General features: G+C 42.6%; 1 protein-coding gene across 1 annotated transcript in view; it reads left to right on the forward strand.

The window, feature by feature from the left end:
* Positions 1 to 310: 310 nt before the first annotated feature.
* LOC142109402 (annexin A2-like) overlaps positions 311 to 26,522 on the forward strand; it is a 34,993-nt gene continuing 8,781 nt past the window's right edge. The window contains exons 1-8 of the mRNA XM_075193578.1: positions 311 to 357; positions 4,488 to 4,547; positions 14,689 to 14,785; positions 16,672 to 16,763; positions 23,249 to 23,362; positions 24,474 to 24,564; positions 25,201 to 25,280; positions 25,364 to 25,423. Coding sequence (XP_075049679.1) covers positions 4,506 to 4,547; positions 14,689 to 14,785; positions 16,672 to 16,763; positions 23,249 to 23,362; positions 24,474 to 24,564; positions 25,201 to 25,280; positions 25,364 to 25,423 — 576 coding nt within the window. The 5' untranslated portion in view covers positions 311 to 357; positions 4,488 to 4,505. The remainder of the gene's footprint in view (positions 358 to 4,487; positions 4,548 to 14,688; positions 14,786 to 16,671; positions 16,764 to 23,248; positions 23,363 to 24,473; positions 24,565 to 25,200; positions 25,281 to 25,363; positions 25,424 to 26,522) is intronic.

The raw sequence follows: 26,522 nt of genomic DNA on the forward strand, positions 1-26,522 counted from the left end.
AATTATAATGAAAACTGTGACCTGTGAATTTATTTCTGTGTCCGCGTCGTTATTTCTTCTTAGAGTGATAAGTTTAATGGGTAATAGAGGTTTATCGTGCAGTTGAAGAAAGCATGAACATTATGCAGTCTATGTTACATTTCCTTCTTCCTCTGATTTCATGATGCAGCATTCTGCACATACTATTCACTATCTGCAGCAGGTACAGTAAGAGGACGGACAGGGGACTGCTTTGACAGGAAAGGGTGCATGTTAATGTGTAGGCAGTCAGTCACCTGACCATACCCGCCCTAGTACCAGTGAATAGAACACTCAGCCCCACACTGTTTGGTCTGCCTGTGGTGTACACCGCTATATGTAAGTAGTGTTCATGTCCTCTTGCTGAACCCCACAATGCCCTGTAGGTAACTTCCTCTTGTGTGTTTCATAATCTTTATTGATTCCTATTTCAAATGAGAGTTTTGTGGCTCACATCCCCTGTGCACCGATACGTACCTCTTCACCTGTATTAACAGAACGAACGGGACTAGGATGAATTTTGCACCTAAGTTTCTTTTTTTTACCCTAGATCACTATATTAATTAACAGCTCTGCAGCCAAAGAGCTTCTGCAGCATTAGAGACTCTATCTATAGTTGCGTGAACAGTCCTGAAGTCATTTAGCTGTGACTTGTAAAATATGTTTCTTCTATAGTATCTTTACAAATACGCACAATCCTTTGTTTGATTAGCTTGAACAGCAAAGGGCAAGTGAGTTTTCCAGGCATGAATATATTTACACTGGTAATGTATTCATATAAAAGAAGAAAATCTAGTTTCCTGGTATGTGGGCTAGTAACGGTGGGGGTACAGAGAGGTTATTTCCTAAAGCAGTACGTTTTCAGAAGAAGACAACTTATTTTAGCAAAAGGATTGAAGGATTAAAAAAAAAATAAAAAAAAATAGTTGTACCCCTATTGTATCAAGTGGCGGCTTTTGTCGTGGTAGCACAATAAATATAACCACTGTGATTGTCCTGGCAGTTAGTGGACTGACAGACTGTTGTTTTTCCTTAGTCAGCAAGCAGAATGATTATATCCAGTCTAGCAAAACACACACAGCTTATTCTTTACCCACTTAACTTCCTACCTTATCTTCCTACCTTAACTTCTGCCTCCGTCCCCCTACTCTCGTTCTCTCCCCTGCGTCTCTCTGTCTCTCAACCCTTCCCCTTAGATTGTACGCTCCTCTGAGCAGGGCCATCTCTCCTCCTGTTTCCACCACTTCTAACTCTGCTCTCCAGCTACTTAGCCCTCCTCCTCGAGGGTCCTCCACCCCACGTCCACTCTCGCTCCCTCCTCCCCCCTGGGGGTCTCCCTGTCTTCCGCGCCCTCCTTCTTGGGCCCTGTCATTTGCGGATCCTCCCTCCCCCTTCCCCGCCCTCTCTAGCTGTGCATTGAGCTTATTGAGTTACTGTGCTTACTGTTTACTGTACTGTGCTGTCTCCCATTGTATTGTAATTTGTTTGTCCCTGTACGGTGCTGCGGACGCCTTGTGGCGCCTTATAAATAAAAATTAATAATAATAATAATAATAATAATAATAATAATAATACCCATGATCTGTTGGTTTGTTTGTCTGCTTCATGTATAGTGAAACAACTTCTGCTTACTATATTTCAATGTCTAATTCCCAATCCAGTTATTAGGCTTGGACGTTCATGATAGGTGCCCGTTGGCGCTCTTGAGCACGTTGAAGCTAGTGGAGCTTATGTCAGAGTGGGTCCATAATACCGGGCCACTTCCCCTACCTTTCCATACCTGTGCACATACGTGTGCCAGCGTAGATTCTGGATACTATATTACTAATCTTGATTAGCGCTGGCTTACCTGAGGTGCGGAGTCTAACGATCTCCCCGGTGTTCACCAAGAACCGCCGCAAGGCGGGGTGGGCTTCGCTGCCAGGAGTCGCAGGTCTCGGTCCCCAGGATCGCCCCAAGATGTAGTACAGCGGAGTGAAGCGGAGGTAGCGGAGTCAAACAAGCCGGTTCGGTACACAGGAATGGAGTCAGGCAGAATCAGAAGGCAACTCGGAGTCAACAAGCCAGGTTCGGTACACGGGTCACAAGAATAGGAGAATGGTCAGCAAGCCGGGTCGGTACACAGGGATAGGAGAACCAGGGAAGTCAAACAGGCAGAGATCAGCACACAGGTAGACACTGGAGACTGGAAGACACTGCAATCCACGAAGAACAGGAGCCAGGAACAGGTAAGTGTTGCTCTGACACTCAGCGAGTGCCAGAGTGAGGTTTTTATGCTGAAGGGGATTCAAAATCCCCGCCTCTGGGTTGTGGTCATGTGACCGCCTCCGGGTGCGGTCACGTGGTCCTGGATGCGGAAGTGCGGCTTCTGGACGGAGCGGCGGGGATCAGGTAAGTCCGTTACAGCATCAGATAGTCAATTTTCTTAGCTGTACTCTTACAAATCATTATCTCCTTTTCAAAACCTCTCTGTTTGGGAAACAAAAATGGCTGCCAGAGACCGACACAGTAAGTCTTCTGCATAGACTCAGGCTCACAGCTCTTAGCATGTTATTTGATGGCAGAGGGGAGAAGGTGGATGTCACAGTGCAGACAAAGCTCAGAGGGGCTTTCGTAAGCCTCTCTGCTCACTGTGCCATGTGACTGTGGTTGCCATAGTAGTCCATAATCATACATTATTAATAGCAGCCTGATTTTTTTCACGGGATTGCTGCTTTAAAATTAAAAAATGTTCCTAATTGGCTGCTGAGTCGAGTCTTGCCCCCCCGGGCTAAAATTTGCCAGCCGTCCCTTGAGAATGGCTAACCACTGCAAATGGCTCAAGCTCCGAAAAGCTGAAGCCCCAGAACGCTGTCCCCATTGAAAATGAAGGGGACTGCGGTTTAATGCGAAATGTAACCTAATGCAGGAGATATCTACGATACCCCTGTAATAGGCTTTTGTTAGATAGCTAGGTTACTTACAAATGCCTAAACACGCGGAAAAAAACGTATTAGATTTTATTGGATAATGCACCAATACATGATGCAAGATAGTGCTAAGATATAATTACAATCATTCCATTTTAATGAATAAATATATACAAGGATTCTAGTTGTTCAATCTATAAGTTTTATATAGAACTTTATTATATATGAAGAGTTACTGTTGCCCGCCTCTGGCATCATGAGAAAAATGTCTTGGCAAACTTCTCGATATCTACCAAAGGATTTAACTGATTGATAACATTTTTTGGTAGACAATAATAAAAACAGTGACACCTGCCAAAGAAACACAAAAAACAAATAAGTGTGGACGAGTGGCATAACATAACCTAAAAACATAATCTAAAAAGCTGAAAGGATGAATGTGGGTAAAAAGTCCAGCACTAAAGGTAGAAGATTTCCAATAAGATCGTTGAGTACAAACTTATGTTTGGCATAAGTTTGTAGATGGCAGTTTCCTTATATCAGAGCCGGATTTAGACCTCATGGGGCCCTAGGCAAGATACTGGTTTGGGGCTCCCTCCCTGAAAAAATCCATAGCACTATAGTTTTTTAGCATAACATATACCCCTATTCAGGGGCTGGCTGGCAGACTTCAGCCCAAGGGGGGGGGGGGGAGGGGGGGGGAAAGCATATAGCACTGGCCCATAAGTAGCAGCCCATTTTTAAAGTGTGGTCCCACTGCCGGCCCTGGGAAGGCCCTCTAGGGACCGCTGGGCCCTAGGCAATTGCCTATGTTGCCTAGTGGTAAATCCGGCCCTGCCTTATATGTTTTTAAGGTCCAGTTTAGAAACTGTTTAGTGGACTTATAAGTGTTTTATTTCAGGTGCGGACCTTGTTCATATTAATGTTTTGGTCTGTATGTTTACTAGCCATGTCTGGTAGTTTTTATTAAATAATTGTTTTATTCATCACTTTATATACATCTCTTTTGCTCCTGAGGATATATTTTGTGTATTTTTAAAAAAAGTCAGTGAGATTTGTTTGACATGATCTCCCCCCTCATCAATATGTAGCTGTCACAATGTTTTTCTTAGTCTGTAGTAAGATTTAGCACTTACATGGGCGGCCATGGTAGTAGTGCCCTTAATTGTGTTCCAAAATTGATATCATCTGCATATTTTTGAATGTTCATAAATAAGGTGTGAACTCAATAGCCTATGTGAACGTTGTGTCTGATAGCATTGCAGTGTATTTGTATAAGGTTGTGTGCTGGGCATACCGCTCTATGCAAAGCATTGTATCATCCTGTACAATTCATGCCCCAGTTACTTCCACATTCTTTGTCATCTTTCCATGAGAGAGCAAAGTTGTGTCCACTCCCCTCTTTTCCCTGCACTGGGACAGGCGTGTTGCTTGCTTAACAGACAAAACCAGTTATTCAGTCAATAAAAAAAAAAGTTACATCCAGGGCTCCTGTAAGTCTCTGCCTGCGATCCTGAGGATTCTGCATTAAATTCACAAAAAAAAAATTGTATTTTCCAGATCTGTCTGGGAGCGAAAATGACTGAAGAGATTTTGAGCTCGCTGCACCTGGCTGATAAGGTCAGTAATCACTTATTAACTTTATTTGGAACTGAGATGGAACGATGAACAGTATATAATGAACTGATTCATGTCACAGACTATGGGACAATGCATTGGTTATCAGTTTACCATTCATAGGGGGAGAGTCAGTAATAACGTTAGAAATCTGAGCTCATTTTCTTTCGCTCCTCTATGGGGTGCCAGGATAAATGAGTGTAGATATCTGTCAAATCTCCACTACGAGGTGTCTCGCGGACGCTCCGAGCCGCCTCCCGGCTAATTGAATATTCCCCATCGATGTAGCGCTTATATTCCCCGGTGTCTGTAAAGTACAGATGGAGCATGTTTATTTTAGACCATTGGTGTGATTGAGCGCCTGTCACTCTACCGATCAATCACACTGTTTGACTCTTTCCTTGCCGCACTAACATTGATAACCAAAGGTCACATCAGTCCCTGCCCCATTGGAGCTTACAGTCTAAATTCCCTAACATATACACTAGGGTTAATTGCAAAGCAGCCAATTAACCTACTAGTATGTTTTTGGAGTGTGGGAAGAAACTCATGCAAGAACATACAAACTCCACACAGATAAGACCTTGGTTGGGAATCAAACTCATGACCCCAGTGCTATGAGACAGGAGTGCTTACCACTGAGCCACTATGCTGCCACCGTGCTGACATATCTACCAACTTCTCGGCAGTTGGGACAAACAACTGTTGGTACCAATTCCAAATGAGAAACCAAACCAAACCAAACCAAACGAGAAACCATAACTAGGGTCCATGCAGGGCCGGATTAAGGGGGGGGGGGGGGGAACAGGGGGCACGTGCCCCGGGTCCCCCTCTCTAAGAGGGCCCCTCGCCGCCTGCCGTCCGCTGATCGGATCGGATCACCTGGTGATCCGATTCTTCCCCTGCTGGTGCAGCTGTGGCTGCCCCGCTGACGCATGCGCCCACGGAAAAAATCCTTGTCAGCGGGACAGATGTACAGCAGCACCGCGGCTGCTGTACATACTAAAATGAGCGAAATGGAGCTGCAGCTCCTTACAGGCAAGGACAACTGTGAAAGACGTGAGGAGTGAGCTGATCATGGCTTCCTAGGTGAGTCACACTTTCTCTGGCCAATCTTAGTTTGTAATAATAGTTAACTTAAATATATCATATACAATTTCTTCTTCTTTTTTTTCTCTGTACAGCACTGCGGAGTTAGTGGCGCTATATAAATAGCTGATGATGATGTTATATCATTCTTCACCATGATTAGCAGTTGCTGCATTTGCCCCTGGTGCATGTGTATTAAAGGGAGTTTTCACGGGAGGTGAACCATATCCATTGTGTGACGAAGCCCCCTATTTGTTTGTGCATTGCTACTTTGGGGTAGTATGCACGGTTTGTCAAATTTCAAGGAGGCTAATGTTGGGAGGGTTTCACTCTGCAAAAGGACTTGCGTCTTACCTGGTGGTCTTTAGAGGGTATATTTACTAAACTGCAGGTATGAAAAAGTGGAGATGTTGCCTATAGCAGCCAATCAGATTCTAGCTGTCATTCTGTAGAACTAGAATCTGATTGCTAATGATAACTAGAATCCGGTTGCTATAGGCAACATCTCCACTTTTAGGAACCCGCAGTTTAGTAAATATACCCCCTGATTTTTGTAAATGTACATATTTCATGGATAATACTTGTCTGTCTTGAAAAACAGGTATATTGTCTCAGTGACTTGGTTTCCTGCTTAGTAATCCCAGACATGGGGCATTTGGCTCTAATTCTGTTGTGTATAAATTAGAGATGGTCACTGACCCCCGTGTTTTGGTTTTGTATTCGGTTTTGGATCTGGATTTCCTTCGTGTTTTGGTTTTGGTTTTGCAAAACCGCCCTTGCGTGTTTTGGTTTTGTTTTTGTTTTTGTTTGGTTTTGTTTTGCTATTTTCGAAAAAAATACAATTGTTTTGGTCTAAAATAACCTAATTTCCACCAGTTTCTTAGATAAGTGAGGTAATTCTAAAGCTAATAAATTATGAAAAAAACAGTTTAATCCCTGGTAGGCCATTTTATATAATTATATAATTATACAGACAAACCTGGTTGTCTACCTCCTCCATCTTTGATTATTGGCAATGTAGCCATCGTCTTTGGGTGTATATTACACCCTACACTTGTAGTTGAATATTAAAAAAAGCAGCCTGCACAGACTGTGGAACTAGAAATTCGAATACACAAAGAAATGGACAAAGGCAGTTTGGTATCTGTCTGCATCAGACCCCCCCCCCCCCCCCCCCCATCCACTTGTAATAAAATAGAAAAAAAAGCAGCCTGCATAGCCTGTGGAACTAGAAATTCCAATATACAAAGAAATGGACAAAGACAGTTTGGTATCTGTCTGCATCAGACCCCCCCCCCCCCTATCCACTTGTAGTAAAATAGAAAAAAGCAGCCTGCATAGACTGTAGAACTAGAAATTCGAATATACAAAGAAATGGACAAAGGCAGTTTGGTATCTGTCTGCATCAGACCGCCCCCCCAAACCACTTGTAGTAAAATAGAAAAAAGAGCAGCCTGCATAGACTGTGGAGCTAGAAATTCGAATATACAATGAAATGGACAAAGGCAGTTTGGTATCTGTCTGCATCAGATCTCCTCTCCACTAGGAGTAAAATAGAAAACTATTCAGCCGTTATATAATCTAGAATATAAATAGAAATTGAGAAAGGCAATTTGGTATCTGTCTGCATCATAATCATCAACATCCTCATTAGCGCCCTCGTCACCTCCACAAATTTCCCCCTCATCCTCTTCTATTTCCAAAGTGGCATCCTCAATTTGTGTATCACCGGCTACACTCGGGCTGTTCAGGCACACATCAGCAGAACTGCTGAAAGGGCCCTTCTTTATGGGTACACTAACAGAATGCTCACGATTAGACATACCACTTTTGGATGGACTCTCCACAGGGATTGGTGTCATTTGTGAATCAGAGCAAACATTATCCTCTAATGTCTTACTGTTATCTTGCAGCTCGGCTTTGAAGCGTAACAGTAGTTGTGCACCAATTGTAGGCTCGGTAACTTTTTGGGATCTGTCACTAATAGCCAAAGGTGAAGGCCTCATTCTCTCTTTGCCACTGCGTGTGTAGAATGGCATGTTGGCAATTTTTTTTTTATCGGCACTTAACTTTTGCTCAGTAACACTTCTTTTTCGCTTCAACACAGTAAATTTTTTATTTTTTGGGTTTTTTTGGACTGATTACGAAACACTGTGTAGTTTGACATCGCCTTGCCCAGATGACGTACTGGGAACACTAACATCAGGACTGGTGACAGAACCTGGTTGCTCATTCTGATCATATGTGGACTGCTTTGAATCCATTCTGAGCCCAAAGCACTGTGGAGTGCTAAAAATTATTTGGTAAGATACTGCTGACAGATAGTAATTTTGACAGCCAGAAATATTTATGCACAATTAGGGGGGACACCCCAAAAGCACTGAGGAGTGCTAAAAATTATTTGGTAGATACTGCTGACAGATAGTAATTTTGACAGCCAGAAATATTTATGCACAATTATGGGGGACACCCCAAAAGCACTGGGGAGTGCAAAAAAGTAGTTGGTAGATACTGCTGACAGATAGTAATTTTGACAGCCAGAAATATTTATGTACAATTAGGGGGGACACCCCAAAAGCAGTGGGGAGTGCTAAAAATTAGTTGGTAGATACTGCTGACAGATAGTAATTTTGACAGCCAGAAATATTTATGCACAATTAGGGGGGACACCGCAAAAACACTGGGGAGTGCTAAAAATTAGTTGGTAGATACTGCTGACAGATAGTAATTTTGACAGCCAGAAATATTTATGCACAATTAGGGGGGACACCCCAGAAGCACTGGGGAGTGCTAAAAATTAGTTGGTAGATACTGCTGACAGATAGTAATTTTGACAGCCAGAAATATTTATGCACAATTATGGGGGACACCCCAAAAGCTCTGGGGAGTGCAAAAAAGTAGTTGGTACATACTGCTGACAGATAGTAATTTTGACAGCCAGAAATATTTATGCACAATTAGGGGGGACACCCCAAAAGCAGTGGGGAGTGCTAAAAATTAGTTGGTAGATACTGCTGACAGATAGTAATTTTGACAGCCAGAAATATTTATGCACAATTAGGGGGGACACCCCAAAAACACTGGGGAGTGCTAAAAATTAGTTGGTAGATACTGCTGACAGATAGTAATTTTGACAGCCAGAAATATTAATGCACAATTAGGGGGGACACCCCAGAAGCACTGGGGAGTGCTAAAAATTAGTTGGTAGATACTGCTGACAGATAGTAATTTTGACAGCCAGAAATATTTATGCACAATTAGGGGGGACACCCCAAAAGCACTGGGGGGTGCCAAATATTGAAAAGAAAAAAACCCTCTATCCTCCTCTCTTCTCTAGCGATTTTTGTTACAACAATTGGAAAAAGAATATTGGATTCTCTGTCCCTGCTCTAATCAGCCTGTGACTACACCCTGCTCTCTCCCTCTGTCAAATGGCGATGGATTGCTGTGAAGGCGGGTATTTATAATCTTGAAGTATCGCGAGAACCGAGCCCTGAGATCCGACGACGTCACGATGACGTTCGGCCTCGATTTGGATTCGGAGTGGGCGGGAGAGTACCGAGCTGCTCAGCTCGGTACTCGGAAACCCAAAGTTCGGGTGGGTTCGGTTCTCGGGGAACCGGACCCGCCCATCTCTAGTATAAATATCTGTTCTTTGGATCTTCAGACTTATCTGTTTTGCAAAAAATGAACAGCCATGCATTCAAAATATAACCATTAAGGATTGTTTACAAACCACGCAATCTGCGACCCGCAATATTTTCTTATAAGTTGGGTATGCCCGCCATGGGCATTGGAAGGTGCCCTTGCCCATTTCACAGACCATGGCAAAGCCCTGTAAAAACAAGCAGCACATGGTATTATAGGTTGGCAGACGTTATGGAAACAAAAAAGTTTACATCAAAATCCAAATTCTATCCCTTGAGGACCGCACCCTTTATTTATTTAAACTTTTCAGTTTTTCTCCCAAAATACTGCTCAATTTATGCTCATTTATGTCTTAAATGAACCATGAAGGTGAGAGTACACCAAGCTATGTGCTTCTGGCGGGTCTGAAAAGTGGAGATGTTGCCTATAGCAACCAATCAGATTCTAGCTGTCATTTTTGTAGAATGCACTATATAAATGATAACTAGAATCTGATTGGTTGCTATAGGCAAATATCTAATCCACATATTGAGCCTATTTATTATTGCACAGCGGTACCAAACATTATGTATCGTTGCAAATCGCAGATAAATAATGTGGTAATGCTGATATTCACTATTCCAAGAGCAGGCCTGGAGAAGACTACCCTATGCAGCAAAGTAATTTTACTCTTCTCAGGCAGCCTATCGCTGTCGCTGAGTGCTGGAAGAGAAATGGCCATGCGTGGCTAATGTCCGTGCATGCGCATAGAGAACTGGCCTGGTAGGGACCAACGAAGCCTTTCCATCTCTACTGGACCCCATTGGAGGGACTGTGGAAACAAGCGATTTCTCCTGTGTTATTCCCTTCATAAATAAAGTGAAGACCTACAATAGTCGAACAGCTGTTTTCTCCAGATTTTTGGGCTATCACAGTTTGTTAAATAAACCCCTTAGCATAGAATGCTCTTGAGTCGCTCACTTCTCCCCGACACCTCTATCCAAGCCTTTCCCTGCAACAGATGTGCAAATCTAGGTGCATCTCACAAAAGAGTATTCACGCTGTGGTTTTATACTTTGTCAGTGGCCCCTATCGTACTGGTTCCTGTATAAAGTCTACCTGACCTTTTCTTTCTAGAACTTGGTCAACCCCTGTCACTCCCGGTTTCTTAAGCTGGGTACACACTACAGAATTTTCCACCAACTTTTTATGCCGAGCGATTTTACATGCGATCGATGTTCCGATCGCTCGGTCCATGGACTGCATACACACTAGCCTTGTTTAGGACGATAAAGGGAAGAGCGGACGTCCCTTTAGTGACTTTTTACAGCCATGTTGTCGTGAGCAATGACTGTAATTTCGTACTCACTGTTGTGGATCGGTCGGAAGTTTATACACACTACACAACTGAAATGAGATTGGAACGAAAATATTTAACGGTACGACCAACCAAATGAGGCGACAATCGTCCATTTGGGCAGACTTTCGACCATCGTGTCACTGCACACACTGACCCGACTTTTGAACGAGCGGTCGTATGTCGGCTGATTGAGCCGATTATTGGACGAAAACCGTGTAGTGTGTACCTAGCTTTAGTTATTAACCACTGAGATGAACCAGTTTTAGGGTTATATTTACTAAACTGCGGTTTTGATAAAGCTGTCATTTTGTAGAGTGCACTAAATAAATGATAGCTAGAATCTGATTGGTTGCTATAGGCAACATCTCCACTTTTTCAAACCTGCAGTTTAGTAAATCTAGCCCTTAGTGTGAAATATATTGTTTAGTCTATTATACAAAAGAAAGAGGAAGGGAGGAGAGAGGGAAAGGTCACTGGCCATTGGGGATGTTTTCTGTTCTCTTCCCTCCCAGTTTTTCTTTATTAACAAAAGCAGTTTCCATAATTCACCAGCTGTTACACACCCATAGACTCTGTTAATTCATATTGTGATTGGGCTTAGGTTTTTTTTACAGTGTGCTTTTTACCCCAATAATTGATTTTCTGTTGGTGTATAAGGTTTTCCTGTCTCTTGGAACTTGACATTTTTGTTTTTAAGAAAAATGATCATCAACTGCGTCCATATTTCAAATCTACTTTACATCTATTTTGGAAAAATTGTTAATTGCTGTGAAAGCTTGACTAGGTCCCTTAGGGTTCCAAGTAATTAACATTTGGGGGTATATTTATCAAGCTGCGGGTTTGAAAAAGTGGAGATGTTGCCTATAGCAACCAGTCAGATTCTAGCTGTCATTTGAAAAGTGGAGAGGTTGCCGATAGCAACTGGTCAGATTGTAAATGTCATTTGAAAGGGGAGATGTTGCCTATAGCAACCAGTCAGATTCCAGCTGTCATTTGAAAAGTGTAGATGTTGCCTACAGCAACCAATCAGATTCTACCTGATATTTGAAAAGTGGATATGTTGCCTATAGCAACCAGTCAGATTCTAGCTGTCATTTGAAAAGTGGAGATGTTGCCTATAGCAACCAGTCGGAATCTAGCTGTCATTTGAAAAGTGGAGATGTTGCCTATAGCAACCAGTCAGAGTCTAACTTTCATTTGAAAAGTGGAGATGTTGCCGATAGCAACCAGTCGGATTCTAGCTGTCATTTGAAAAGTGGAGATGTTGCCTATAGGAACCAGTCAGATTCTAACTTTCATTTGAAAAGTGGAGATGTTGCCGATAGCAACCAGTCAGATTCTAGCTGTCATTCGAAAAGTGGAGATGTTGCCTATAGCAACCAGTCAGATTCTAGCTGTCATTTGAAAAGTGGAGATGTTGCCGATAGCAACCAGTCAGATTCTAGCTGTCATTTGAAAAGTGGAGAGGTTGCCGATAGCAACTGGTCGGATTGTAAATGTCATTTGAAAGGGGAGATGTTGCCTATAGCAACCAGTCAGATTCTAGCTGTCATTTTGTAGAATGTAGTAAATAAATGAGATCTAGAATCTGATTGGTTGCTATAGGCAATATGTCCACGTTTCCAAACCCGCAGCTTGATAAATTTACCCCTTGGTGTTCTAAATGGTAAATAGTAACAATAAATAATGTATAACACTAACTGATATTTTCAGTTGTCTGTAAAGTTTATTAGTAGTTACAGATAATTAACGCTTCTTATTGTGTCACTACTTTTCTCAGTGTGTCAGTCATCTTTAGGAAACTTTCTCACTATACCAGTCTTGTGTAAATAACAAACTGCTAGAGGCTATGCCATTATTTTAATTACTAGACATATGCTTCCGTCCTAGAGTCTGTTTCATTGTGAATGAACTTTGAGCCACAAAAAAACTGTTGTCAAACCTGCAATAGCGGAATTGTGTTAAGCATAGAGAGGTAGCAACTAGTCTGAATTTTTAGGGCACTTTTTCTCGCCTGGGTAGGAATTCTCTGCAATCCCTGTGTTTGGTGTGCGTTGAACTGAAGTCTTTGCATGTCATTGTTTTCTTATTGTGAAATGCAGTAAATCGACTTGTTTGAGTTCATGTGCAAAAGGCATACTATCCTGATTTAGGCAGAGCAGTCTCAATTGTAATCCATAGCCAGACCATCAGTCATGACTTCTGTCCCGGCTACAGGAGGGTTGGGAGATGTGTTCCGCTCTCACCGCCAATCTGCACAGCAGAGCAGTGGTGAACGGCAGGTGTGCGTGGCAATGCTTGGGTGTATTTTAGGGGATGGGAATTAGGGAGGCTGGTGTTTCAAAAGCACTAGACACACCCCTGAAGGATGTGGCATGTTCATAGTGTGACAACGCTGTACCCTCAACTTGATGTGGTCATATCTCATTTTTTGGAGGGGGTGTAACTGTCACAATTAAAAAACAATAAATAGAATATTTGGATTTATGCAAAAGAGGAATCTGCCCAGTACTAACATTAGACGACTTACTAATGCAGGCCTGGCCAACCTCTGCCTCTCCAGATGTTGTGAAACTACAAACCCCAGCATGCTTTGCCAATAGATAGCCAGGTAATAAGACAGGGCATGCTGGGACTTGTAGTCTCACAACACCTGGAAAACCACCGGTTGGCCAAGCCTGAAATAATGTAAGGGAGCACTCTAAAAGTTGTTTATACATGCCAACTCTCCCGGAATGTCCGTGAGACTCCCGAATTTCGGGTAGGTCTCCCAGAATCCCGGGTGAGCTGGCGATTCGCCCGCATCTGCCCACTTCACTAAATTAGAGCCGGCATGTACGGGCGTAGGGGGCGGGGCTTTGGGGAGTTTGCGTCATTTTAGCCCCGCCCCCAGTGGTGTCATGCTTGTTTGGTGTCTTCTTACCACTGTAAAAAGACCCAAAACAGGCAACACGCCACCGAGGGCGGGGCCAAAATGACGCAATTCATGAAGTCCCATCCCCTCTGCCCATACAGCCCTCGTGCCCTCCAGGATCTCCCAGACCTGGTCAACATAATGTTGGCAAGTATGATCTTGTTATATCCATAAGCACATCCGTGCCGACATTTTAAAGGACAATACAACTGTTGGATCGATTTGATTGTGTTTATTGGACTATTTCGCATTAAACTTTAATGTGATATTGGTATATGCAAGTGTTAAATGAGAACATCACTGGCATTTATATAATAAATATCAGCCAGTTTATATGAAAGTCATTTATAAATCATTGAGGTCTATTTCACTCTTGCCTTCTTGTGGAAATCAAGCACTTTGAAAAGCTGATAAAAGCTGATGGCCGATCGGTTTGTACACGACTTGCTGCAGCTTCTACTAAACACATTGATGTAGCTTTCTGTCTAGCTAGTGTGATTTTTTTTTTTAGCCATGTATTTGTCTTTTCGGACAGATTCGGCAGAGTATGGGCTAAATGGTTTCCTCCTTTTATGACAAATTTACACAGTTTTTTTAAAAGTTTCCATTCCACAGAAAATAACTTTTATTTCTTAGTCCACACAAATCAATGTTATACTTTTTTTGTGCGTGTCAGGTAGGATTTCCTTTCTGTAGCATCGTAGTACAAATATCTTTTATTATGGCGTTCATATACTGGAAAAATGGCAAAATTGGGGGGAAAAAAAAACGAATTTCATAATTCTCCTTCCAATTAATTTTAAACACAGAGCATCACCCCACATACTTATCCTAAAATATAACACTCTAGGGGGTAAATGTATCAAGCTGAGAGTTTTCCGGCGGGTTTGAAAAGTGGAGAAGTTGCCTATAGCAACCAATCAGAGTCTAGCTATCATTTTGTAGAATGTACTAAATAAATGATAGCTAGAATCTGATTGGTTTTTCAAACCAGCTGGAAAGCTCTCAGCTTGATACATTTACCCCCCAGGTCTCCTGAGTGTAGGGATACTAAATGTGTGTGTTTCTTACAAATTCTGACATCGTTACAGGATCCAGTGGCTAATGAATGCATTTTAATCTTAATTATTTTTTATTACCTTTATTTGCAATAGGTGAGTGCTTGGGGAACTTTGGGCACCATAAAACCACTGAAGAATTTTGAACCGGGAGCGGATGTGGACAGGATTAACGAAACACTGTCAAGCCAAGGTATTTTTTTTTAACCGGCTGTTTAATTGCTGTTACTGTACATTCAGATCAGTTACATTTATCCTGGGAATAATACATATTCTTTAGTATAGAAAACGTATAGTTACTCGCTATGGACAATGCAATGTGTACACACGTGTAACAGGTGAAAAAAATGCAGCCACAGACATAGGCAAACCGAGGGAGGGGGGGGGGGAGTTTCTAGTGTCTGAAAACCCCCCTCCAAGCCTGGGGCACTGTATAATTGAGGTGGGTGGACCCTGCGCCCGCTTCACACGGCTCTGCTAGAAAAGGGAGAGCTGCGTGCACCTAACAGTAGTGCACGCAGCATTGCCCATGTATATTATGGGGATAGGAAGAGTTGGAGAGCAGCCAAGCACTGTCTAAAATTATAGCCACGCCCCCATGCACGATGGTCACGCCCACTGGCGGCGTGGTGTGGAAACCCCCCTCTACAAATCCTGCGTTTGCCCCTGACAGATAATGGTAAGATGTCAGTTTAGTAACATACAGGTGGACAAAGACCAGCAATCCTTAATATAATATACAGTATAACAATACAGGAAGATGTCATTGTCCTTGAGTCCTGCCACAGGTATACTTGACATGTACGTTATTGGCAACATGTGGAAGGACAACATATTGGCTGTATGGGGGTATATGAGGCTATTTGGGGGCACAGTTGATACTAATGTACCTTGTATTTGTCTGCCCACAGCATGCACACAAATATAAATATTTGCATTTTTGCTTTAAATAATTTTTTACCTTTGCATATGGTAAGTATTGCTGCAAATAGATAAAACATGAGCCAAATGTCAGGTATATATTTAAGTTTTATATATATATTATTCATATTCTACATGTAAAATTTGGTAGGAGGGCTTTATCTCCACACTACCTTAATGAAATACTTTTGGCACTTTTTCGCACTATATATTATATTTTTCCCTATGCATGTAACCGTTTTGCAGTCCATTAAACTAATGTCCGTGCACATTCCTGACATCATTCTCTATGGGACGCCCATTGGGATCAACATTTTGCTTCTCCGGAGACAAAGACATCTTGATGTGCCAACTATGTGCCTACCTGTATAGACAAGGGGAAGCTTGGCCCAAGTGTCACTGCTTCTTGAGGACAGTCATGCGCAGTTTTGGCAAAAGCCGGTGGTTTTGCTGGGGCGTGAGCGGAAGGACTAATAGAAACTATTGGTTTGCGCTATCTCTTTCCTCCTACACACAACTGGGCCAGAGCTTTAATCAGCCCAATCAGGCCAAGGGTGATTCTACCCCCCCCACCCTTGTCGCTTGTACCTGCTGCCCCCTGGGGCTCTTGTTGCACCAACTCAATGTATCAGAGGGCTATGCAAAGTCCTAGTTAAAACATAGTTGCCGACCTTTAACGATTGGCCTCCGGGAGTCTCAGTGTAGAGGTGGGCGTGAGGGGGCGGGACTCCGCATATCACGTCATTTTGGCCTCGCCCCTGTCACGTAATGACGCAAATGCATAATTTTAACACTGGGGATGGGTCAAAAGGATAGCAATTCCGGAGAATCGCATCATGGAGGCTTCAAATCTGCCCACTTCACTAGGAAGTGGGCAGATGCGGGAGAATTGTCAGTTCTCCCAGGAGATCTACCCGGAATTCGGGAGTCTCCCAGGCACTCCGGGAGACTTGGCAAGTATGAGTAAAAAGCCACCATAGCAAGTGAACAAGTGAGAGGAGAACACATTCCCACATAGTTTTAAAAGGAACACTTCCTGGTGTAATGTTTATTATACATAAATGTTATAACACTATATATATATTTTGTATGTTGATATTACTGCCATCTCAATGTCGTATTCGTTTTAATTGTCTGTTTTTCTTTGAACAATGACAGGCAGCTGGCAAACGATCATCGACATAGTGACCGGGCTCAGCAGTGATCAGAGGCAAGAGGTGGTTCAGTTGTACAAGACGGAAGTTCAGCAGGTAAAGGCAGGAGATCTCAACTAATCTGTGCTTAAATATCTGCCCAAGGATATTGAAGGTAGAGATGGGCGGGCTCGGTTTCCTTCAAACCGAACCCACCCGAACTTCGGGGATCCGAGTACCGAGCCGAGATCCTCTGTACTCTCGCGCCTATTCAGTTTCCAAAACGAGGCAAAAACGTCATTGTGACATCGTCGGATCTCGCGTGTTTTGGAATCAATAAATACCCCCCTCCATGGTGATTTAGTGCCATTTGAGAGAGGGACAGAGAAGGGTTAGGTCACAGTAGAGCAGGCAAAGTGATAGAGTAGAAATAGGAGGGTGTGTATTTTTCTGAATTTGCACTATAATGTGTTTGGGGTCTCATATTTTCCCCCTTCTAAAAAAATCTGTATTTTCTGAGTGCTGAAATCCTAATATAGCACTGTATTTTTATGAATTTGCACTAATAAGTGTAGGGTCTAATATACACCCTTATAGAAGAGCTGCTTGATCATTTTTATTAATCTCCAAGTCTTTGCAGGCTTCTTTTCTTAATTTGCACTAATAAGTATAGGGTCTAATATACACCCTTATAGAAGAGCTGCTTTAGTCATTTTTATTAATCTACAAGTCTTTGCAGACTCTTTTTCTGATTTTGCACTAATAAGTGTAGGGTCTAATATACACCCTTATAGAAGAGCTGCTTTGATCCTTTTTTATTAATCTACAAGTCTTTGCAGGCTTTTTTTCTGATTTTGCACTAATAAGTGTAGGGTCATACTGGGTTTGCTGAGAATTTCAATGGCTCATTTTAGTGCATTGTCTGGCACCCTGGATTGGTGTGTGTCTGATAAAAGCACACATCCCGGGGAGCTCAGCGCTCGTTGCCATGTATTAGCTGTAGAATCACTTATCCAAGAAACAGGTGGAGCGATCTTTGCCATGTATTAGCTGTAGAATTACCTCACTTATCCAAAAAACAGGTGGAGCGATCAAATGAACCATAACTGATTTTATGATCCAAGGACAATTCCATCTAGCACCAGATGTGCTAGGAACTGCCGTGTGCTTGTGTTATTGCTCTGTCGCTTACCATCCAGCCAGGTCGCTGCAGTATTTGGCTGAAAATGTATGAAAAGCATATCGTGACCTGTGAGATGGTAAAAATTGAATGAAAATCACTGGAATTTAGTGATAGTGAGGTTAAAAATAATGTAGTACCTAAATTATGTGATTTTACCCCCCAAAATTAAATTTAAAAAAAAAATGCTAAACAAAACCAAAACACGCAAGGGCGGTTTTGGCAAAACCAAAACCAAAACCTAAACCCGAAGCTAAGTCAGATCCAAAACCAAAACACGGGGGTCAGTGAGCATCTTTAATTGAAAGTGTCGCTTCAATCCCATGTCTGAGAGATTCTGGGCTGAATTAATAATTTAAAGGATATTACATATATGGGATAGTGGATTCCCTTCTGCAAGTTATAATGATAATAAGCCATAAAGGAGTTCAGAGACCATATACTAAAATAGGCTTTAGGCCAAGTACTAAAGTACACTAAGATGATGACATCAGAACTCACCACTTATTAACAATGACATCAGAACTCACCATTTATACAGATTATTTGCAGGTGTTTATACATGCATTATTTGTCTATTATACTGAAATAGTGTTATTACTAGAGATGCTCAGGCTCGGTTTCCTTGAAAAACCGAACCCTCCCGAACATTGCCAATCCGAGTACCGAGCTCAGCCGGATCAGTACTTTCCTGCTTCCTCGGATCTGAATCGAGACAAAACGTCATTGTTTCGTTGTCGGATCTCGCTGGTTTTGGATTCCATAAGTACCTCCCTCCCCAGGAGATCCACAACCACTATGCTGCTCCATTTAAGTCATAATTGAGGCCAAACTAAGCAATATTTAGGAAAAAAAATTTAATAGGTGTGGTTCAAAAGTGGTACTAGTTTAGGAACTGTACTCGTCTGAGATCAGGTAGTAAGTGTGCACGTCGAAACATTATTTGCAAATGAGGTCCAGTGCAAGACGCCATTTTGATATTCAGACCAATAGTGCTGAAACTTCATCTATGAATCTATGGGGTAAATGTATCCAGCTGCGAGTTTCCGTCAGGTTTGAAAAGTGAAGATGTTGCCAATAGCAACCAATCAGGTTCTAGTTTATTTAGTGCATTCTACAAAGTGATAGCTAGAATCTGATTGGTTGCTATAGGCAACATCTCCACTTTTCAAACCCGCCAGAAACTCACAGCTTGGTACATCCTTTACTCTAACTCACTTGAAACTGGTCACATCAATGTTGCATTGAGTGCTGCAAAATCTAAGTCATAATAGATGTGGTAGTTCATAAAGTATTCCAAGTATGACACAACAGACAAAAGGACAATGATGCTATGCTAAAATTAAGGCCATATTGGATTATTGAATAATGCCATAGTTGCCTACTCTCCCTCTTTGTTGGTGAAGTGGATGGGGGTGGAGCTAAATGTGTTACCATGGCCACACCCTCTGCTGTGATAGCCCAAACTTAGTAAAGAATGACAGGGGTGGGGCCTAACAGCACGATTTGCATGGTCACACCCACATCATGGAGTCCCCTGCTTGCAAAGTTGACGAGTTGACTGTTTTTTTGTATCTGATGATGAGGTATACAGGTATATATGCTTCTCAGGCAGTGAACACCTTTTAAATGCTGTACTGCAGAACACATATGGAAAAATCAGCTCACAGATATGCAAAGCACACGAACAGATGGAAAAAATATTTCGCTTTCGAAAATTTGTATAAAATGTACAATAATTTTGTTTTAGCCGGAAATGATATTCAAAGCATGAGGTGGTTAAAATATCAAACTTACTTTTTTGTCAATGACTAAAAATAGCTTTCTTTTATGTCCCTAAATTAACTGTTTAATATAGTGCTCATACCCTATAATAAAAAACTATTGTTATAATTTGCAATTTGGCTAAACAGATGTCATGGTGGATGTCTATGTAATATATAATAATGTACTATTAGAATCATTAGGGCACTTTATCTTACCAGGCTACACTGCTCTCACTTTCTGATAGAGAGGAAGGGATCATTAAAGGGCTGGATGGCAAACTTTATCCCGGGAGGTGAGATTCGGCTCAGCAGCCTATTAGGAAAATTTTAAAGGAAAAAAAAATGCAGGTAGTCCAGTGACCCAGGCCAAAGTAGCCCACTATGGGACCGGCTCAGGGGCCAAATACCCCCCACCCAGCCAGCTCCTGGGAACTTCACAGTTGCTCTCCAACTGAGTAGAAATTAATGTTGAAGTTCTAGAACACTGACTTGTGTACATGACATTCTTGGGATTCCGAAAGCCTTGCGGTCACAATGACATCAAGCTCTCTGCGTTATTGTCCACTGAACGCAGCCTTCGGGTGGAAACAAGGCCCGGAGCAGTTGCTACCCCTGTAGTTACACCCACAAGCATAATATTAGTATTTAATAATGTAGTATAGATTACATTTAATTCAACTACTATAGTCTGTATGCAATGTAATATTGTACAATATCCACTCCATAAACCTCCTCAATATTGGTTAGGGGGTCAGAGAATTGTTGTCTTGTGTGGACTGTGTACAGGGTGACTATAGGGTACCCTAGGGAAGGTAAGAGGGTGGTTGAGGAATATTATAAGCTTGCCTGCAGAGGTGGCTTTTCAGAGAATGCTTGAAGGTTTGTAGACGAGAGAGAAGTCTTATTGTGTGAGGGAGGGAATTTCCAAGTAAGTGCAGCCCGAAAAAAGTCCTATAACCGGGAATGGGAGCATGTAATGGGAGTGGATGAGAGACGCAGATCTTGTGCAGAGCGGAGGTGTCGAGTTGGGAGATATTTTGAAACAAGTGAGGAGATGTATGTTGGTGCGTTGATAGCCTTGTATGTTAGCAGAAGTATTTTTTATTGGATTTGGCAAAAAAACAGGTATCCAATAATGTGACAGAGTGGCTCAGCAATGGAAGAACGATTTGCAAGGAAAATCAATCTAGCTGCTGCTTGCAAAAATGTAGATGAGAGAGTCTGATTCGGGAAAGCAGTAAGGATGGTGTAACAATAGCCAATGCTAGAGATGAGAGCACATGGATTAAAGTTTTTGCAGTGTCTTGTGTGAGATATGTACAAATTCTGGAAATGTCTTTTAGATGCATATAACAGGAAGTAGATATATATATTGGATGTGGGGTGCAGAGAATAGTTCAAGGATAAAACACAGGCATCAAGTTTGTGGGGTAGAATTTATTGTCATGTTCTCAACAGAAATAGAAAAGTCAGGTAGATAACTTCTGTTGGCTGGTGGAAATATTTCTAGAGCAAAGGGATCGAATGATTTGTGAGGATATAGGATCAAGAGGACAGGAGGTAGAGTAGGAAGATACGAAGAGAGTAGATACTTTATCTTCATTTGCGAGATCAAATGAAGAGAGGGTGTCAGAGTGTGCCGGAAACGAATTGAGCTGGTTGTTTGTCGAGGAAGAAGATACCTTTTCAAGTTGGACCTTATCAAGCTTGTCCTTGCAGTAGAAAGCAAGATCTTGGGCACTGATAGAAGTTGGAGGGTTTGCCTGGGAGGGTTGAGAAGATTTTTAATATGTTAAAATGGCATTTGGGTGTAGACGCCTGAGCAGAGATGAGAGATTGGAAGTATGTTTGTTTGGCAGTGTCCAGAGCAATTGGATAGAAGTGGTAGATAGCAGCATATGTGAGGAAATAATTAGAATCACAAGATCTATATCAAGAACGTTCTGGTTTGCGAGAGTTTCTGAAGACGTTGTCGAAGTCAGTAAATTGGATAAAGTCATTTCAATTAAAGTCTAGCAAACTTGGTTGTCTTTGTCTGAAAAGGTGCGTACGGTACGCTATGACGTACAAGGGCACGCTACGGCGTAAAAGGGCGTACGCATCCACTACACGTGGCAGCAACAGTAATTGGTCTTTTACCATACATTCGCACAAACACGCATACTTATAAAATAGTACACATTAATGGTAGTTGCAACACATAGTCAGTTATGTCGAAATATAGTAGTATTTATATGTTATATCAGAGTTACATGCATATTAGTGAAATACACGGAACGGGTTAAAGGAATAACATCATGAGTGGTATCATAATGAACCTTGTTACATATCCTACTGTTTGGTTCACTCTGCGAGGGAATCGCAGAGTGCATACGCAAGTTATGAATGATAGGGAATTATGAACTACTTAAGACTAAGGAATCCGGGCGGGAAGAGCAGAGCATACCCCCTGCAGAGATGACCCCCTCCTTTGGATTCCTTAGGATGAACCAGCCAATGATTGACGACCCCTTGGACATTCCTGAGACCCGGACCAATAGATGCAAGATATACCATCTTCATTGTATTACTGTATTTGATTGTGTATATAAGCAGCAGCTTGTGATCCAGAGTGCAGACATCTTGTCCCCAGACTTCAGGATTGAATGACTGCACTGGATCCAGAGCGCCTGCGATAAGTAACGGCTGTATTTACTATTACTTCGCTTGAGCATATTTTTCCACTTATTGCGAATAAATATTTGTGCTTTGGAAACACAAATCGAGGTTCGACAATCGTTATTGGTTAGCGACGATACGCACATAACAACGTTGTGTTACCTTAGTGTGCCACGGGCTGACATCGAAGACTACATGGAGTATGAAGAGTACCTGGAGCCACTTCTACAAGGGCTGTATCTAGGGTTTGGTGAAAATGTGGTACTGCCATATCAGGGGAGGAGAATGTAGAAATTGGGAAGAGAAGGTGTTGGAGAAAGGTGTTAAGGTTTCTGCATGTATGAGGAGCCCTGGTAGAGTTTGAGATTAAAGTACTGGGTGAGAGCTTGTAGCTGATAAGGTGATGATCCGAGAGGGAAAATTTGGAGAAATTGAGCATAGTCTAGAGAAAACAAGATTAAGGCAGTGGCCACCCCAATGTGTAGAGAAATACGTCCACTGGGAGAGTCTGATTGAGGAAGATAGAGAGAGGAATTTGCATTATCAATGGATATCTTAAAATTACCCATGATGATGAAGGTGATGTCAGAGGACAACAAATGGGGAGCCAGGCTACATAACTCATCTGCATATAAAATGTGATTGTGAAAAACCTACCAGTTCTCAATAATGAATGCAGTGGAGGTAATCATTTTGTGGCACGAGCCAATATTTTCTGTGAGGAATAGCCATTGGTTCTGATTGAATTGATAGGCTACATTCTATAATTTACAGATCATTGGTCTCTTGTGTCGACGTGGAAATAATCCTTGTTGGAAAAGACATCTTTGGAATTGAGCCACAACATAGCAATTACAACAGGTCTATTAATGCAAACATTGTGATGTTACCCAATGAGAACACAATGATAATAATGTAACATTTTTAAAATATTAAATTAAGCATTTACATTTTTGGCCTATGATAGTGTTTTAAAATGTATATTTCCCTTGTTGCAGGACTTGTTGCAGAGCATTAATAAAGCTCTCTCAGGGGATCTAGAGAAGATCATTGTTGGACTGCTAAAGACCCCGGCTGCATATGACGCTCAGGAGCTAAAGTCAGCGATGAAGGTGAGAAGATCTGCATTGATGCGTTATTAACGCAACCCAGTGGCGGAACTACCATTGGTGCAGCAGATGCATAGCACAGGGGCCCATGGAGATAATGGGGCCCACTGCAGGGCAACTAGTGAGCTGTGGGCTCCGGTTTCCTCTTCCCGGGTTCCCTGCACCGGAGCCCACAGTTCACTAGTTCCACCTCAACCTCTGGTGGTGAGAATACATTCCAACCAGTCATCAATATTGATGGTCAGAGTCTCCTCTAGACCTAGTTCTCCCTGTCCTGTTGCCTCTCTTTTGGATTATCACTGGCAGGGGCGGGCTGGCCCGGGGGGCAGGGGGCCAGCGGGCTGGCCTGGGCCGCTCAGTCAGACCGCTATTAGGGCCGGGGGGTAGGCCGGCTGGCCGCCCCCCCGGATGCAATATTCCACATTTGTACCCGCGGCCGCATCTGATGACATCAGATGTGGCTGCGACAGCGCACAGGCAGCCGCATCACATGACAGGGTTGATGACGCGGCCGCATCCCCTGTCATGTGATGCGGCCGTATGTGTGCCCTCCGGGCTTCCCTATCCCAGCCCGCGCCTGATCACTGGATATATTTATAGATCAATAATGGCTGTGCCTCATACATGACCAGATCGTATGATCATCCTCTGCTGATTATACAGTATAATGTGTCCGCCATTTAATCATTCTGTGTGTTCGGACCACCAGAAAGACGCTCAAAATGATTTAAAAGTGGCTATGGAACCGGTTTGTTGAATCAGTTGGAAAATTCACCACAAACTCTGAAACTTTAGAAAGACCAAAAGATTTTATCTAAATTCACGCACTTTGGCTATGTTTGAGCCAGTTTGATCGTGATCAAGCAAATGATGGCATGATCAAGCGTATTGATTATATTTTAACAGTTACCTTGAACACGGACAGCAATGTTCACTGTCGGAATTAAAACAATACTATAAAAATTTTCCATTCAGGCTCTAACATCCCCTCAAACCCAAAAATACCAAAGATGTAAAAAAAATCTGACCCATGAACTTCTCCAACTGCTAATGTTAGGACAGGTGGGATAGGCTAACTAGACAGCACTAACCAGCATTGTGTCCTCCGGTACAGGGTTTAGGTACAGATGAAGCCACATTGACTGAGATCCTTTCCACCAGATCTAACGAACAGCTCAGAGAAATTCAAACATATTACAGGCAAGGTAAGAAAAGTTAGGCGAAAGGCGTAATTTTGGCCCCACCCCCTATGACGCAATGACGCATACGCGTAATTTTACCTTGGGGGGCTGGCCAAAATTATGCAATTCCAAGGGAATCGCATCATGGAGGCTTCAAATCTGCCCACTTCACTTCACTTCACTAGGAAGTGGGCAGATGCGGGAGAATGCTCTGCTCTCCCGGGAGTCCGGAAGACCTACCCAGATTTTGGGAATGTCCAGGAGAGTAGGCAAGTATGTCCTTACTGCATACTTGCCTACTTTTAATATTCGAGCTCCGGGAGATCCTGGAGGGAGGGGTGTGCTGGGCGGGCATAAGCGGGCAGGGCTTTGCCAATCGCGTCATATTGGCCCCGTCCTTGTTTGACACAGAATCAATATTTTGTCGCGGGGTGCAGGGCCAAAATGGCACGATTCAACGCAAATCGCGTAATTGAGGGCCCCATCCTGCCCATTTCACTAGGAAGTGGGCAGAATGCGGAAGAACTCCAGGAGACTTACCTGGAATTTGGGAGTCTCCCGGACATTCCTGGAGAGTGGACAAGTATGCCTTACTGTAGTCAGTGATAGCAGGTTCTGGTCAATGTGGTTCAAATATTTTTCTTTGTCTCTCAAACACAGAGTATAAAACAGAGTTGGAGAAGAACATTATATCAGAAACAAGTGAACCATACACAGGACTCCTCCTAGCTTTAGCCAAGGTAACAATGCAGACAGTTTATTCTATAACTTCCACAATGTCTGCACCTATGATCTGTAGTAAAATGTTTGTGTTTCCTTCCAGGGCAAGAGAGAAAAGGATTCTGGGATAATTGACTATGGACTCATCGAGCAGGATTCTAAGGTTGTAACGTGTATGCAAATCTTATATGTGTGGTTTTATTGCTCCCTCTAGTGGTGTATAGCAGTAATGTCTCCAACACTGCGAGTAAAGCTGTTTTATATAGATAATCCATCATAATCCAGACTGGAGCATGATCTGCATAATGAATAATCATCTGATTTAAAACACAAGCATTTTTTTTTATAACTAGCTGTAGATTGTGCTGGGAAATAAATAGTGCTAGTATTTTGTTAGAGTCCCTTTTGTGACGATAAGATATTTTTATCGCCACTTATCGCGATAAGAAAAAATTCTTTGCGCCACGCTACAACCGCTATTGTCGTGTACATGCGTCAGCTGGCTTACCGATTCAAGTATGTATTGTGGAGCTGAAAGCCCAATAAAAAAGTAAAGTTAATTTGTAAAAATAGCTACAGTTTACAATTGTTTTTTTTACATTAAGCGTTTTAAGCAGGAAGCGTTTTTTTAATGTTTTTTTGAATGTTACTGCTGTTCTGAAAGGGCGATAAGAGAACAGGTTTCGCAGAGTACCGCCGCAATATCTGCTAAATAGGCTTCCCAGGTAAAGAAGATTGACGCCAGCAGTATTAACGCGGTAATTCCTATAATGAATTGGGCAAAGCGAAACTGAGCTCTCTTGCCAGAAGCGGTTTAACCCCTTCATACGTATGCTGCAAGCTCTCTGTTGCTAGCATACTTGCCTATTTTCGGCAAGCGCATTCTGGGAAAGGGGCGTGACTAGAGGACGGGAGGGGGGGGGGGCCGTGGCCAAACGCGTCATTTTTGGCCCAACCCTCCGTTGCGAAAACTCCGTTTTGTAGCGGGCGCGGGGCCAAAATGATTCACTGCGAATCGCGTCATTTTCGCCAGGCAATTGTGGTATGCGGGAGACTTGTCTGCTCTCCCGGGAGTCCGTGAGACCGACCCGAATTTCGGGAGTCTCCCGGACATTCCGGGAGAGTTGGCAAGTATGTACAAGTGTGTGGATAATGCAGCATCTGCTGTAAATAAGAAGATATTAGATTTGATTGATTTAGTGCAAGGCAGAGTAATAAAAGCAAAATTCTCGTGGTTGCTATGGGTCACTGCGTGTGTACAC

Source organism: Mixophyes fleayi, chromosome 12 (assembly GCF_038048845.1).
Source record: "Mixophyes fleayi isolate aMixFle1 chromosome 12, aMixFle1.hap1, whole genome shotgun sequence".
Classification (NCBI taxonomy): domain Eukaryota; kingdom Metazoa; phylum Chordata; class Amphibia; order Anura; family Limnodynastidae; genus Mixophyes; species Mixophyes fleayi.